Source organism: Mchenga conophoros, linkage group LG20, assembly GCF_057382185.1.
Source record: "Mchenga conophoros isolate Kocher_MC1m ecotype Shallow Benthic linkage group LG20, M_conophoros_male_GT1.1, whole genome shotgun sequence".
NCBI lineage: Eukaryota > Metazoa > Chordata > Actinopteri > Cichliformes > Cichlidae > Mchenga > Mchenga conophoros.
This window is the reverse complement of record NC_140545.1, coordinates 32367948-32382775: the sequence shown is the minus strand read 5'-3', so window position 1 is coordinate 32382775 and position 14828 is coordinate 32367948. Positions and strand designations below refer to the sequence as shown.

The following is a 14828-nucleotide window of genomic DNA, read 5'->3' as shown; positions in this document are numbered from 1 at the left end:
CCCTAGAGGAAGGAGACCACGGTAGCTTGCTGCTCGACACGGTTGACACTGTGCTCCTGTTTCAGCTTCCCCCCCTTCTCTACATGCTGATCCATAAAGGAAACTGTTGTATACACATATGTCTTGATTGTGCTACGTTGCCTGGTGATGGGGAGATTTTGGTGATCGGGGGGAGGAGAGCAGAGGAAATAATGGGAGGGGAGGGGCTGGAAGGTTTTTGCAGTTGCTTTGAATGAGATATTGTTTGGTGGTGGAACACAGCTGGGAAACATCAGGACACGTAGACTCCCGTGAGCGTGCGCACACAGTTGTGCCGAAAAGGGCAGACACAGGAGCATTCATATGAAGTTACTGCTACTCTTCAAAAGGAGGCTTTGCACTTTCTCTGTCTTTTGCTCTCATTTTTCACCTCTCTTCCTGTTACTTTGCTTTTTTTCGGTAAAGCCCATCCATCTTTCTTTTCTCTTTTGCATTATTTTTTTTTCTGTGACTCTTTCAAGGGGTTACTAGTGATAGGGGTTGGGGGTTTTGGGGTTGCAGACTTGGACAGCAGCGGCATGTTGTGTGGCTGATGTCATGGGAGAGAGCTACAGGCTTATATAGACAGCCACTCACTGGTCAGCACTGAAACCTGAGTCGTTGCTCAATTTCACCCTTCTTAACTCTGCTATTTCTTTGTGCGTGGGGAGGGCTGCGGGTGGAAAGCGGAGACACACTGATTTATCAGCCTGGCCGGCAAAAGTAGTTTTATGCCAGCCTATCTCCAAACATGTGTGGTTTTTGTCATAATATTCACTGAAAGCTCAGTGTGCTCCACGCCTTGTAATGTGAACCATGTAATGAGCTGACACACACAAAAAAAGTCACCCATGAGAAAAGGCGAGAGAACAAGGGAGGGCATCTGAGGTGTCTTATGTGTACAGTATTTACACAGAGTCTCTGCCATTAATGGATATGCTTCTCTCATCATGTCCTTGTCCTTTCTTCCCAAAACAGTGTCAACCTGAGTTTCTGCATATCTGCTGATGGGAAACACCTTCCAAAGAACTTAGGTGAGCCAATTTTCCACATCTGCATTTTATTACAAACTGTCAAATAGCCACCAGTGGTAATGTTTTAAATCCATAACAGTCTGTAGGTTAAAGTGTTTTGGCAGCTAATGCAGATTTTCAGACTTTGTTATGACAAAAAGGGAGTGCAGCATGCCAAATGTCCTTTGTGATCCACCTTGAGTGATCTAACCTCTTCTGTCCTCAACATTTTTCCTCGTTACCTCTTAGTTATCATCTCTTATTAGTCCCCCTCAGTACACAACAGCTCTATGTGCCATTGACTATGTTGTGTGTATTTCAGAGTATTTACGGAGGTCCTTTTCAGACCTGTCACTTTGTGACTCTAGAACATTCATCACACCATGAATGGTCATTTGTGTGTGTTATGCGTTCCAGATTTCCAGGTGGAGGTGCAGCTTGATAGTCATAAGCACAAGCAGAAAGGTGCAGTGAAGAGGGCTCTGTTCTTGGATTCCCAGCAGCCTTTGCTCCCGATGACTGTGAGGCTGAACCACGGAGAGCGAGTATGCCAGCATAAAAGAATCTACCTAAGAGTAAGTCCTCTCTTTCTCTAACAAAAAATGACATTTAAGCCTGTGCAATGCTTAGAATCATTATTGAAAAACTGCATATAAGTGAAGTGTAACTAATAGCTGTAGTCATTTTATAGTTGTGTTTCTGTGTCACTTTTGAACAGCCAAATTGCACGGTGGTATGACACAAAATGTGTTTTTCTCACTGTAGGATGAGAAGGAGTTCAGAGATAAACTCTCCTCTATTTATGTGGCCTTGAACTTCAGCTTGGACCCAAAAGCTGCAGCTGACTCCCACGGCCTGCGGCCCATCCTCAACTATCAGACCACACACGTAATTGAGCAAAAGGTAATTTGACGTGAACTACACTTCTATCAGCTAGGTTAATTAACCCGGGTATCTACAGAGCTGTTTAAATTATTATATAGTAAGTTCACTAATAATCTGCATGTGCGACTGAGATTCCTTCAACTCATTCTCTCTGATCTCTCGATTGCACTTTCCGCCATCATTCAGTAATCACTGGCCAACTCCTTACTGACTCTTCCGTTCATGATGAAAGTGTGAATCTTTTCTTTGTCGGCTGGGAAGAGATCCAGGGTGTCTGGAAAGTTGTTTTCAAAATGAAAATGTGAGACACATGTACAGTGGCGTGTTTCCTTGTCCCAGCAGGAGTAGCTCTTGGCCTGCTTAGCTACTGAGGTGAGTGTTTTCAGAGCTGCAGGCACAGAAGGATGGTCAATATTTCAGGGAGGGGCACGGACAGAATGTTGGCCCCTCTGGTTGAAGTGTCTCAGCATTTCTACATGAAGGCATCTTTTCAGCTGTGGCACAGCACGCACCATATGTTTAATTCAGCAACAGCCACCAGATTGGAGCATTAGGGGAATAGCAATCAGTCTAGTTTGATCTCCATCTCTTTCTTTTTCGTTCTCTACCCTTGTGTGTTTCTCTTTTTTCCTTTTGGACCTTGTCACTGCTGTTTTTCTTTCCTAAATATCAAAGCTTTTGGGCCTCCAACAGATGTGGTCTACTGCTGTACCAAGACCTTGAGACAAGCCTGAGAGAAAGAATTAGCCATAAACCTGAATCCGTTCTTTGAATGTATAAAAGCAGAGTAGGAGTGGTGTCAGACTGCCAACAAATTTAATTAATTTTGCTTTACTCTGTATGAATATAACGGTATACAAACAGAGTATGGTGACTATTATACCACAGCCTTGGCCTAGAATAGATACATGATGCCCTCTTGATTTCCACACATGCTTTGAGAATGTGTGGAAGGCGATATAACAGTTCATAGACTCTGCCAAGTTCGTACTCTCTCAAAGCTGGAGTGCGAATGAAAGGCAGCTTTTGCGCCGAGCGCAGTCTCACTCTCTCACCCTAACATTTTCCACATGTATCTGTGAAGATTTGTGGCATTATGATGGATCTATTAATTGCTATCGCATCGCTCGTCTTGCACATAGCATGCATTTGTATGCATGCCAGTAAAGATTCAAGTTGCAGCCACCTTTGGAGAACTTGGAACCGGCTGAAATTGTGAATCAATGCCCTCCTTGTTCTTAAAACAAAGTCGTCTGACCAATTGAATATGATTTTGATGAATGTGCTCCAGTCATATTGCCAAGGTTGTGTTTTGTTTTTGCCAAATGATACTTGGACTCATTATGTCACATGCTGATGTCAGTGTTGATGTTGTTTAAGTACAGTAATGGTGGTACGAATGTTGTTTTCCTGCCCCAAACAGACATATGAGCTGGGGTGCACATGCGGCCAAGTTAGCATGGTGGTTACCATGGTGTGCATAATTAGAGCTCCTAGATGGTGTAATGACAAGGGGGGTTCTTGGCTCTCTTTAATCTTCTTCTCTATTTCTATTTATTGTCTTTATCATCATGAACATCATCACACTGTCATAGTCGCGGCGAGATGCAATTTAGCAATCCACAGGGCTTTCCCTGCCACACGTTCAGCGGTCATCCACTTATCCGGCAGTGTTTCTGCTCCTTTCTTGTCTTTCCCTCCACTGTAATCTCTGAACCATCCCTCCTGCTGTCAGGTCACCAGAGATATCTTATGTCTCAGCAAGTTCCTTTAGGCTGTAGGCTTCTCCCTTTACATTTGATCATGCTCCACAGTGGTGTAGTGTGTGGTGAAGGCGCGGTTTACCACATAGCGCTGTGATGTGGGACACTGGTTAAAGTTGGGAGCTGGCTGCTTTGTGCTCAGCTCCATAGGAGTATCTTCTTTTGTACAGGCTCTGATCTGCACCCTGTTTATAATCTCCCCCAGTTTTACATTGCAAACAGAAAGCACGTGCGTGCCGGGACAGCTGGCTCATCAGGCTGTCTGTTGCTGTCATGACCTCACTGAGGCAGTTATTGTCTCTGTGTTTTTAGCTGTCTGATGTGTAGTGATGATGTCTTGTAAATAAGAGGGGTTGCAGTCCAGGTGTGTGTGCATCTTGGGTGGTGGTCCAGAGACAGGTGGTGGAATATATTAGTCATACTGCATGTTGCATCTTGCTACACTCATCTTGTTCTCTTCCTTAAACAGAGCTTGTGATTTATCTTGTGTACCTAATTCTCTTCACGTGTAGAATAAGTGTCACAACCTACTGTGTGATGTTGGCCTGCACCCCTATATTCAGACTTTTATCATCTTCAATTTGTATCTTCTAGGCACAGATTCTGTTGGACTGTGGAGAGGACAACATCTGTGTTCCTGACTTGAAGCTGGCAGTTAGCGGGTGAGTCTTTTTCCTTAGCTGTTGCTAAAAATCCCAGAGCATATAGGTTTTAGAAAATAGAATAAAGTTCAATGGATATTACACAGTGAACCCTGAACAGGATTACAAACACTGAAATTTTCACCTCCGCTATGCAAAAAGAGACCCTAAAGCATAAAAACAGCTGTTATTGTTGTTCTCTACTTTCTGTGAGTGTGAGTGTTAATAGCTACAATTTTGAAGTACAGTAGGGGCACCATTCGTTAAAAACAAAACAAAGCAGGAAATAGCTCAGCTCCACAGGTGCTGTGACAAACGCTAAAGGGGGAAAGACAGAAAAGATGAAAGGAATCTGTTTGCAAGAGGCCCAACCCTGTCTTCATCACCATCCCCGCTACACTTTGATTCGAGAAATCTGTTAGCAGTTTTCTCAAAAATAACTGCCTCCCTGATACTCCCTGCTCTGCTCTGTCATTTTGATTTCACATTCCTATATTTATCTACCATCTGACCCCATTTTTCCCAATGTATAACTTATCTATTACATATGGAACAACCTGCTGGGATTCTGCTGCGCCCCATCCGATAGAAACCCAGACGCAGAAAGTGTGATTAGTGCAATTAAAATTATACTTTGTTGATTTTCGTCTGCTCTGCAGTAAATTATGGCAGCCTAATAGTTGTTGGAGGGGGTGATCAGATGGTCATGATTTAGTGGAATTTCAGAGAAAAATGTATCCAACATTTGTACGATGTTTTTTTTTCTATTCCGCTGCCAAATCACATAACCTGTTAGACCAAGGGTCCCTCAGGGAAGTCTTAGGGTTTTGTGGTGTTTTCTAATTTTGAGGCTTTGTTTGCTTTAAAAAGTGCCATGTCAGTTAAAATCAGGCCCCAGCTGAATCTTTGGCCAGCAGAGGATCGGCTTTATAACTCGTCTCCCTTTTGCTGTCTCTTGCTTTTATGAGAATAGACTTTAATTAAAAGTGCCCTTGTAGCCCTTCTTGTGGAATTTCTCTTTGTGCCTAGCTTTGGAGGAAGGTGTAGGGAGTGAGAAAAAGCAATAATTGGGAGATGCTTTATAATTCTGCGCCTTTTGTATGTCTTTAATATCACATGGGGAAAAAAATTATGTAAAGTGGGCTATTTTGAGATTAATCTAATTGTTGCATTTTTGCAGCCAGGTTCTAAATAAAATAGATCTTATAAGCACAGAGCATGCAGTTATATTAGTTTTATTAGAGCAATTTGCAATTTATTGCCTGTTCCACTGCCAGCAAATGGGAACAAAGAATGCCCTCGTTTACTTGGAAAACAACTTAATCCATGTTTATTTATGGAGGCATTTATCTAGTGACCCAACTAATCATTTGGGGGTTTCTTTGTTTTGTATTTCTTTTTCCTTGGGTCCTCAGTGACAGGAAGGAAGTCTACCTTGGTGATGACAACTCACTGACCTTGACATTCAATGCCAGGAATGAGGGTGAGGGAGGGGCATATGAAGCAGACCTGTATGTGGTGCTGCCCCCTGAAGCTGACTACATTGGCATTGCCCGCAATAATGAGGTGAATAGAAACAATCAAACTGACACCCTGATTTTGGGACTATTGGGACTTTAATCTTGATGATTTTCTTTCGATGTGGTTTGACCAGTCTGTCCTCTTTTCCAGACCTTGACCCAGTTGACTTGCAGCTATGAGACGGAGAACCAGACCCGATACCTCAGCTGTGATTTGGGGAACCCAATGAAGTCGGGCACCAATGTAGGAGCAATGTTGTCTTTTGGCTGTCTTTCTCTTTTAGCTCAGTGCTTAAGAAGTTTAAGTGTTGTGACACAAACAAGGTTGTTTGTTTGCTTGTTTTGTTTACATAGGACATATAAATAGTATCTGAAATTTAATGTATCAGTTATCAGTTCATAGAAACTAAAAAAGGAAGTGATGCGATCTTCATTTTGGGTGTGGACAGCACAGGAAAAGTCAACGTGTGTCAGGAAATGGTGTGGCAGGAAGTACAGGCTACATTTGTTCTATTGGTTCCCTTTTTTATTGATTGAGTCACAAGTCAGCATGTTTTTAATAGGTTTGCGGTGCAAGACAGTTGGCTACATGTTAACTCAAAGCGACAAAAAGACTTCTTTATTGTAAATGGATCTGACTGAATGACCCCTTAATAATGTGCAGCACAGGAACAAGAAGTCACATTTTTGTGCTGCAACATGCTCAAGCAGTCAGTCAGTAATTTTAGGTCCTTTCCTTTTCTCTGTTACTTGTAATGAGAAAAAATTCAGAGGATGTTAATATGTCTGAACTTCCTTTCCTTAGCTCTGGGCAGGCCTACGTTTCACAGTGCCGCGGCTGAAGGACACACACAAAACGATTCAGTTCGAGGCGCAAATCCGCAGGTACAATTTCATGTGATCACCAACACAGGAAAAAATAGCAAAAGTGTACACAATATCAACTACTTCTGATTTAATAGTACTGATTTTCACAACTCTCAAATGACATCAGCTAATCAGATCTTCTTTTTTTTCCATTCTCTGTTTCCACAGCAAAAATGAGAATAATTCCCATAGTGAGGTTGTAGCCTCCAAGCTGGAGGTGATTGTTAAGGCTGATGTCATTCTACAGGGGTGAGCTGAGTGTTAGAATTCCCCCATTCGTGCTTTTGTGACTTCATTAAATCCCTAGTGCCTCCCTACACATACTCTCATACCCCTCCTTCCCATTTTAAGTGTGTCTCGACCAGATAAGGTCTTCTTTCCGCCGGCCAACTGGAAACTGACCAAAAATTACAACGTGGAGGTGGACGTTGGGCCTGCCGTGGAACACATCTATGAGGTAATCGATGTTAGCTGTGCATGCTCAGTGGGGTTGAGCAGATTGGTTTGGAAAGCAGATATTATAGTTTAAAAAAAAAAAGAAGGAGGAGGAAGACAGAGGAGGAAAACCAGATCACACGGTGGGATTTGCGCCAGTGCAGATCCATGGATTTGTGGATTAAAAAAAGTACACCAGATATTAATATTTCAACATGGGAAAGAAACTGCTTGGAGAAACAAATGAAAAACTTAAGGGGACTCTTACAGTTTTTTTAATGTTTGATATAGTAAAATGTTTCTTTTTCACTCCTTTTTCCAGCTTGTGAACAATGGCCCTAGTAGGATCAGCCACACCCTACTTGAGCTGCGCTGCCCTTTCCGTGTCCAAGGTCAAACTCTCCTTTACCCTCTGGAGTTCTCCACTGAAGGCCCCATTAACTGCACAGCTGACAAAAACATGAACCACCGAAACCTTAAAGTGAGTGACATTCAGATGAACACCTCTCAGGGTCAAATGAGGCAAAGTCAGAGAGTGAAGATCTCCCATCATTTCCCTGTGTGATTCCCAACGGTTGGCCCACACCCACCTTCTCCACCCTGAATCTCGACTCCACCCAGGACACTTTCCCCACCACTGCTTTGAAGTTCAAACTCTTCCCTATGCTCAGCACAGCTTGATGAACCACCTCACCCAGCAACACACTCATTCATCTACAACACCCCCTCATACTAAGTTGTAACTTGGGGATTTTGTGGGCAAAACATTTTAGTGTGGTTGTTTGTGTTTACATGTGACGTTTGACAGATGTTGAGCAGAGCTGTGAGTGGTCATCTGTCTTAGCTGTGATCTAATGTTTTTCCCACCCCCTAGTGAATTGCTAAGTATGGTGTATTTCCATGGGAATCCATAAGGAGTAGAGCTCACATGCTTCTGATTAATGACAAAAAGCCTCAGGGTCATGCTAACATTAGGTCTTATATTGACAGAAAGGGTGGTGCACTTTTTTTGCCTAGTGAGGTCAGTATCTGTGTTGTTCTAATGGGTGGCTGGTGTGTTTCTGTTTTCCTTTAGCTCCAGCGCTCATCCACGGAGTCACCTATTCTGGCGCTAAAGGGCCATGAGCATCGCCTCGAGAGGAGGGACGTCCACAAGAATCAGCTTGCTCATTTGACTAACCTGGTAAGGCACTTAGCGGGAAATTGTCACATTCTGTAAGAGCAACATGTTTTATGCATGAATGAACCCTGTCGGACAAAAGGGTGGAGTCTAGCAGTCGGGGACTGATTGTGATAGTGTCTTTAAAGCAAAGGAATGACAAGCTTTAGTTTGTAGTTTGGAGTAAGTATGATGATGGAAGTAAATTCATTTTTGCACCACACATAAACTTATATTTGAAACTATAGATTTGATGCTTTTCTGTGCGACCCTGTTTTGGTGACACTGGCCCTGCTCCTACATGAAGCTCTGGGGACGGGAAATTAGGTTATGATGTCGTTAAAAGGGAGGGGTCAGAGGTTACAGGCTTGTCCCATTGTGGTGATTAACATTAAAGAGCCTTTAGTAGTGGTGGGGAAAAAGGCATGGGAGGCTTTTTGACTGTGATGCACTGCTTAGTTCACAGACTTGTCTCTAATTTTTGGCTCTGGGTGTTATAAGCCTGCTCAGCCCCCACACACTGGTCCTATTGATCCACCCAGCTGTAGGTAGCTGCTCTATCTCCCTCTGTCTGTGGATACCTGCCTCTACCAAAGAAGTCTTTGTCTCTGTGCCCGTCTCTCCTAACTGTGGTCGTTTATCAAGCATGTCCAATGACACTCTAGTATGAAGCAGCCCTTTCTCCTGTTTCTCTTGTGTCTGCACTTTTTCCTTATGCCTGAGAGAATAGACATCTCCATTCAGCACGAGTCTTGATCAGAATGCATTACTGTTTTGTGGTCAGAGAAGGTGAGATGGTGAGAATTGTAGATGACCTGTTTAGTTTTTGAAGGACTGGGATTAACTGCACCAAAACTCAAAAGACTTCCAAATTACTTTGATTTAAAATGGCCTCACTTTCATTGTGTTGTGGGACATGCAACATTCAGTGGCACTGAATGGGGAGCTCTTTGAAGATAATAGTGGTATATCTTATTGTTCTAGCACATGTAATACATTTGAAACCACTTTACAGACTTTTCTGCTTGCTAAAAGCAGGACTTCTTGGTTCAAAGATACCAGACGACTGGGGTGTTTCTGTGCATGTCCTCTTTGTGCTTGTGTGGGCTCTCTCTGGGCACTCCAGCTTCCTCCCACAGTCCAAAGACCTGCATGTTAGGTTAATTGGTGACTCTAAATTGTCCGTAGATGTGAATGCCTGTTTCTCTGTGTTAGCCTTTCAAAGGACTGCAAGCCTGTCCAGGGTGTACCCCGGCTCTCGTCTTATGACAGCTGGGATAGGCTCCAGCCACCTTGCTACCCTGAATTGGACAAGCTGCTAAGAAAATGGAAGGATGGAAAAAATTTGTAGGCTAATAATGGCCGAGCGCTTTACACGTATGTTTAAGGCCTTTAAAACCTCATGGGTTTACCAAGTTGGGATACCTGGCAGATGTTTATCTTTATCAGGGGCTGAACCAAAGTCCTCTTTATTAACAATCTATTAACATACTGACTGTAGACACGTATTAGTCTTAATTCTGTCCTTATTAATGTTGAATGACTGCCATATTTATGAACCAGCAACGGTAACTGTCAGCTTCAAGATTAACTAATTATAAATCTAACATCAAGCATGTCATATATGAAAAAGGGCTTCCACGTATTTGATAGTTCTGTTATGTTTTACCTTACCAAATGCTCTCATTATCTTACTTGAAATATGGCTGCAGTTAACAGTAGTTTTACCTGATCAACACTCTGATTCAAAACCACCTAATTTATTATTAGCACCATTGAAGCGTAATTGTAAAACTTTACAGACCGCTTCCGTACAGTAGCTGTGTTTTCAAGCTCAACTGTCATTTTATTAAGGATCCATGCCTCCATGATCCAGCTCTTGACCACATAATCCTGCCAGTGAGGATATATGTGGGAACTGGGTCTGAGGCATCTTTGGCATTCGACCATGTGCATGTCATTTTCACAAACCTTTGAGGCCCTGCTGCCCTTGGGCATCAAGCATGACTACCGAACGGAAACAGACTGATATGCTCTCTGTCTGTCTGAATAATTATTAAGACTGTCTAAGACTGAGCCTAAAGGAACTAGGCGGGTACCCTCTTCTCCTACTTTTGCCTTTCTCTGTGTAATAAGTAAACTAATGGGTTCCCGCAGGAAACCCGCCGAAACCTCTCAGTCTAGGGGTGGTCTGGCTACAGTACCTTTAAAACAGAGTGTGCACATGTTTTAAAATGTTAAATGTATCAAGCTGCACTATGGGGATCTAATTAAGATTGTGTACTCTACAGTCTTGAGAAAAATGGGCTGGTTTTAGTGGTTGGGCAATAATGTGGCGAGTGGTGCATGCTGCATTTTTACAGTCTCATGACATTCCTTCAATCTAATTCGAAGCAGGCGTGCAATAGGGATCATAACATTGGGTTCTTTGTTATATTTGTATATTTGTTCCACCGGCTTTTATTTATCTGTTCTGCTAGTTTTTAGATTTGCTTTAATAACTTCCACTTGAATTTAGGCTTTGTCATATTATTTAAGTTTAGTGGGAATAAATTTTTTTTTTAGATGGTATTCTCGCACAAAATGGCTTGAAATGTATTTAACATCGCAAACCACATCATAATGATGGCATTCTCTCTATTTGCACAGAACTGTTCTACTGTGGACTGCTGGAAAGTTGAATGCAATGTGGGTCTTCTGCAGAAGGGGACTACAGCTATCCTTAAAATGCGATCCCGTGTCTGGGCTGAGACCTTCACTGAGGTTTGTGGGGGAAGAACCTTGCCATACAAACTCCCCACACACATACTGTACATTTTACATATCTTCCAAACATAAGACAAAATACAGTAATAAATTGATCTTCCCCTACCAGTGGCTGTATATTTTCTCATGTCAGGCTCTGGGAGGAAGTAAGAAGCCATTTTTATTAAAGCGTTATTAAAACAACACTGAGACTCGACCTCAAATGTGCTGCTAGGAAAGGCAAATAGTTGGAGTTGTCAGTAAGACATGTTTGGTTGTGATCAATTTGTACTCAGCAGCAGCTCTGAATCAGTTAACAGTATTACCAGTTACGCATATTTGCCTAAACAAATGAGACAACAGTTGCTTTCTGAGGATGCAGTTTGCTCCACACTGGTGTTCATACTGCAGCTTCTACCAGTGTTTGTCATGTCTAAAATAGACAGATTATTTCCCATTTATGTGGTATGTACTGAAAATTTAATATTTGGTTACCACAGCTTCTCATAGGGTAGGAATGCTAAAGGGTGTTAAGCAGGGAGATGCACATGGTCAATGTCGCCACCTAGTGTATAACTAGTATATTATATGCATTTTGAATGTAATTTCTTTTTTCTTCTTCAGAGAGCTTATAAGCAATATGTGCTGGAGTGCCTGGCAGAATACCGTGTGAAGAAGATGCCATATGCAATCCAGCCTAAACTTTTTCCCAGTGGAAACAAAAAGGTATTTAATGTGTTTATTAAGTTATTCAATTTATTAGAACTTGTTCATTTCACACAAATCTATATTTTTAGTACATATTTTTGTATTGTTGTAGTTTGGAAGAAGACATCTTGTCTTGTCATCCTCAGGTGGTGACTCCAGTGGTTTGGAACAAGCCGGATATTGAGAACTCAGTTCCACTGTGGATCATCATCTTGGCTATTCTGGCTGGTTTACTGCTTCTGGCTCTTCTCATATACATCTTATACAGAGTGAGTACTGCTGTGATATAAAAAGAATCATAGCATGCTTTTGATCTGAAAGATCAATTAATGGGCTGGTTTTCTGTTCTCATTTATGTTTCCTGCATTTCTGAAATGTTTTTTTTTCTTCTTGCAGTTGGGCTTCTTCAAACGATCTGACCCTTACGGCACTGCCATGGAGAAAGCGGAACTCAAACCGCAGGCTGCCTCTGAGGCCTAAAAGACCACCAAAGCTACCAAAACCACAGTACCTGGCCATATGATTGCAACGGAGAATTGTGGTGGAATATGTAGAGTGGATTTAAAAAAAAGAAAGAAAGACAGAAGCAGTTGAAGAGTTACAAGAAAGAAAGACTACTGGAACTCCACTGTGCTGCACTAGAGGAAGACAAAACTCCAAAGATCTCAAAGCCAAATGAATGTTTTCTTTTTCTATTTTTAATTTATGTCTTTTTTGCTGGCAGGGTTGGACTGTTATCAAATGGAACTTGTGTCAATGCATAAGGCTAACATTGGACTGTACAACAAAAAACGACTGCAGAAGAAATGCAGGCTACCGTCAACCTGCAGATGCAGGAAGATGGGTTTAATTTTATGGATTCTTGGTATGGATCATTTTGTTATTTCCCTGTAACTGCCTTATATTGGTGCTAATGATCTGATATGATTGCTGCCTCTAACAGGATATGGCCACATGTTGCTTGTGGCATCTAGGAGCTGTGAATTATGCTGCCTGCTGAGGCCTGAAAGTATTCTGATATCTCCTAAACACATTTAATTGACAAAAAATAAGAAAACTGTTTATCTGCCTTTAGTAAAGGCTACATTACATCGACAAATATTTAACAACAAAACCTGTTTTAAAGCTCAGATTTCATAGCTAATTGTAATTCAATTCCTTTGCTAAAATTTAAGTAATTTTAAATCCCAACTATTCAGAGGTGCTGATTCTTGCCCAGTGCATGCTGGGATATGCTCCACCACTCCACCACTCCGGAAATTTAAAAAAATGCATAGATGGACATTTCTCACCCGACCATGGAACTGATCTCTCTCTGCCTCAGGTTGGTGGACAGTGCCGGGTTAAGTTGTTTTTGCACTCAAAGGAAATCTACTGATATTATTCCAAAGACACCAAAGACTGACTGACCTTCCTTTGAGTTCTGAATTTGACTCCTACTGATCACTTTGTTTAAATCCTGTATGTTTGAGTCGAGAGTTACCAGTGCTGGCAATGTCATTGTTGTGTAGTCGACTGGGATGGGACTGGAACCACCACAGACCTGTGAAACCTCATGTAAGGCCTGAAGCAGTGTGGTGCTTCTGTCAAAACGCAGTGTTCTCAAGATTTAGTTTTAATGTCATTACTCCTGCTTTGTTTGGATTGGGTTCATTCAAGATGGAAGCCTAAATGAAGCAAATTGTGCTTACGGTGGAGGAAATAAGCATATAATGATATATATATTTTTTAAACTGAAGACATGACAATCAGCAATCCTGTAGCCTCGACAGTAGGCTGAAGGCAGAATGATTCTTTTTCAGCATAAAATGTGTGTTGCTGTGAGATACTGTATTTTTCTATTCTTTTTTTTTTCTCTTTTTTTGTGTAAATGCTGCCCATGCTTAAAATGAGAAGTAGCTGAAGCCATCCCACACCCAGAGGCTGCAGGGACGCAACATTAAAATGCCTCGTGTTGGTTTCTTTTGACATATGCATAAGTTTAATGTGTCCTTAATGTAAATACTTAGTGCTTGTCAGTTACCGTTCCAGTTGTGTGTGTTTACATGTATACATGCGAGATTTCATGAATACATGCATTTGTGTGGATGGTATATTTATGAATGTTTGTTTTTGCCTTATTACCTTTCCCACTGCCTAGTCCTTTTTATGCCAATCACATCAGTAGCTTGAGATAATTGAGCTTAACCAGTTCTGCGTTACTTTTAAAATTGATAGCATAAATACCTCTAACAAAGGGATGACAGCTAGGCACTGGGAACTACATGTTGTTTGGAAGTGCAATATTTATATTCACTTGTTTTAATATTACAGTGCTTTCTTTTGATTTATGTTTTGTTTGTGATTGATTTGTGATAAATCGGACCTTTACGTGTGAAGGTGATGAACATGTAGCCAAATCCTTTGTTGGTGGTTCACTTGCTTTTTCTCACTAAGCATTATTTCAGGTGTGAAAGTTTTTGTTTTTCAAGGATTTTTCCCACTTCATATGTACTCACCACTGCAGGACCTTTCTGATCTCACTTTTTGTAGCATAGATTTTCATAAAAATACAAGCACATTTCTGGTATGTTGAATTAGTTTGGTGATTTATGTGCTCTGGTGTTGCACCTGTCCAAACAGCATCATACTGACCGTCTGCAATGCATTTGTTTGCTTCATTAAATTCTCTTCATAAATCCCCTTGTAGTTGATAGATACAATTTTCCAGATAGTCCACAAAATTTGCGTTTGGAAAATTATTTTTATCCTAAAATGTAGTCAGTAGACATTGTTGTTTTTTTTTTTTTTAAACGAAACACAGAAAATCATTATTTATAATGATGGGATAATTTTACTTCTTCCTCCTCAGTTACATCAGGAGAAAGCACTGGTTTCTTCATTTTGTTATTTACATGTCTTAGCCAGGACTTTCAAAAAGGTGTTGTAAATATTAATAAGATGGAGAATTGTGAATATCCTCACCCCATATTGGGGAGACCCTTTAATGTCAGGTGGAATGGGGGCTCTTTGAAGGTCAATTTTTACCTGTTACGGTTTGTACTTTAAATAAAATGATTCCTTTTTAAACATGT

At 41.3% G+C, this 14828-nt stretch overlaps 1 protein-coding gene across 1 annotated transcript in view; it reads left to right on the top strand.

Annotated features, from left to right (window-relative positions):
* Positions 1–14817, top strand: part of itga5 (integrin, alpha 5 (fibronectin receptor, alpha polypeptide)) — a 32760-nt gene extending 17943 nt beyond the window's left edge. The window contains exons 16-30 of the mRNA XM_085261174.1: positions 997–1052; positions 1449–1606; positions 1797–1934; positions 4274–4341; positions 5736–5886; positions 5992–6084; positions 6646–6725; positions 6876–6956; positions 7059–7164; positions 7465–7623; positions 8218–8325; positions 10951–11064; positions 11671–11772; positions 11901–12023; positions 12151–14817. Of these exons, the coding sequence (XP_085117300.1) occupies positions 997–1052; positions 1449–1606; positions 1797–1934; positions 4274–4341; positions 5736–5886; positions 5992–6084; positions 6646–6725; positions 6876–6956; positions 7059–7164; positions 7465–7623; positions 8218–8325; positions 10951–11064; positions 11671–11772; positions 11901–12023; positions 12151–12234 (1621 nt within the window). The 3' untranslated portion in view covers positions 12235–14817. The remainder of the gene's footprint in view (positions 1–996; positions 1053–1448; positions 1607–1796; positions 1935–4273; positions 4342–5735; positions 5887–5991; positions 6085–6645; positions 6726–6875; positions 6957–7058; positions 7165–7464; positions 7624–8217; positions 8326–10950; positions 11065–11670; positions 11773–11900; positions 12024–12150) is intronic.
* The last annotated feature ends 11 nt before the right edge of the window (positions 14818–14828 follow it).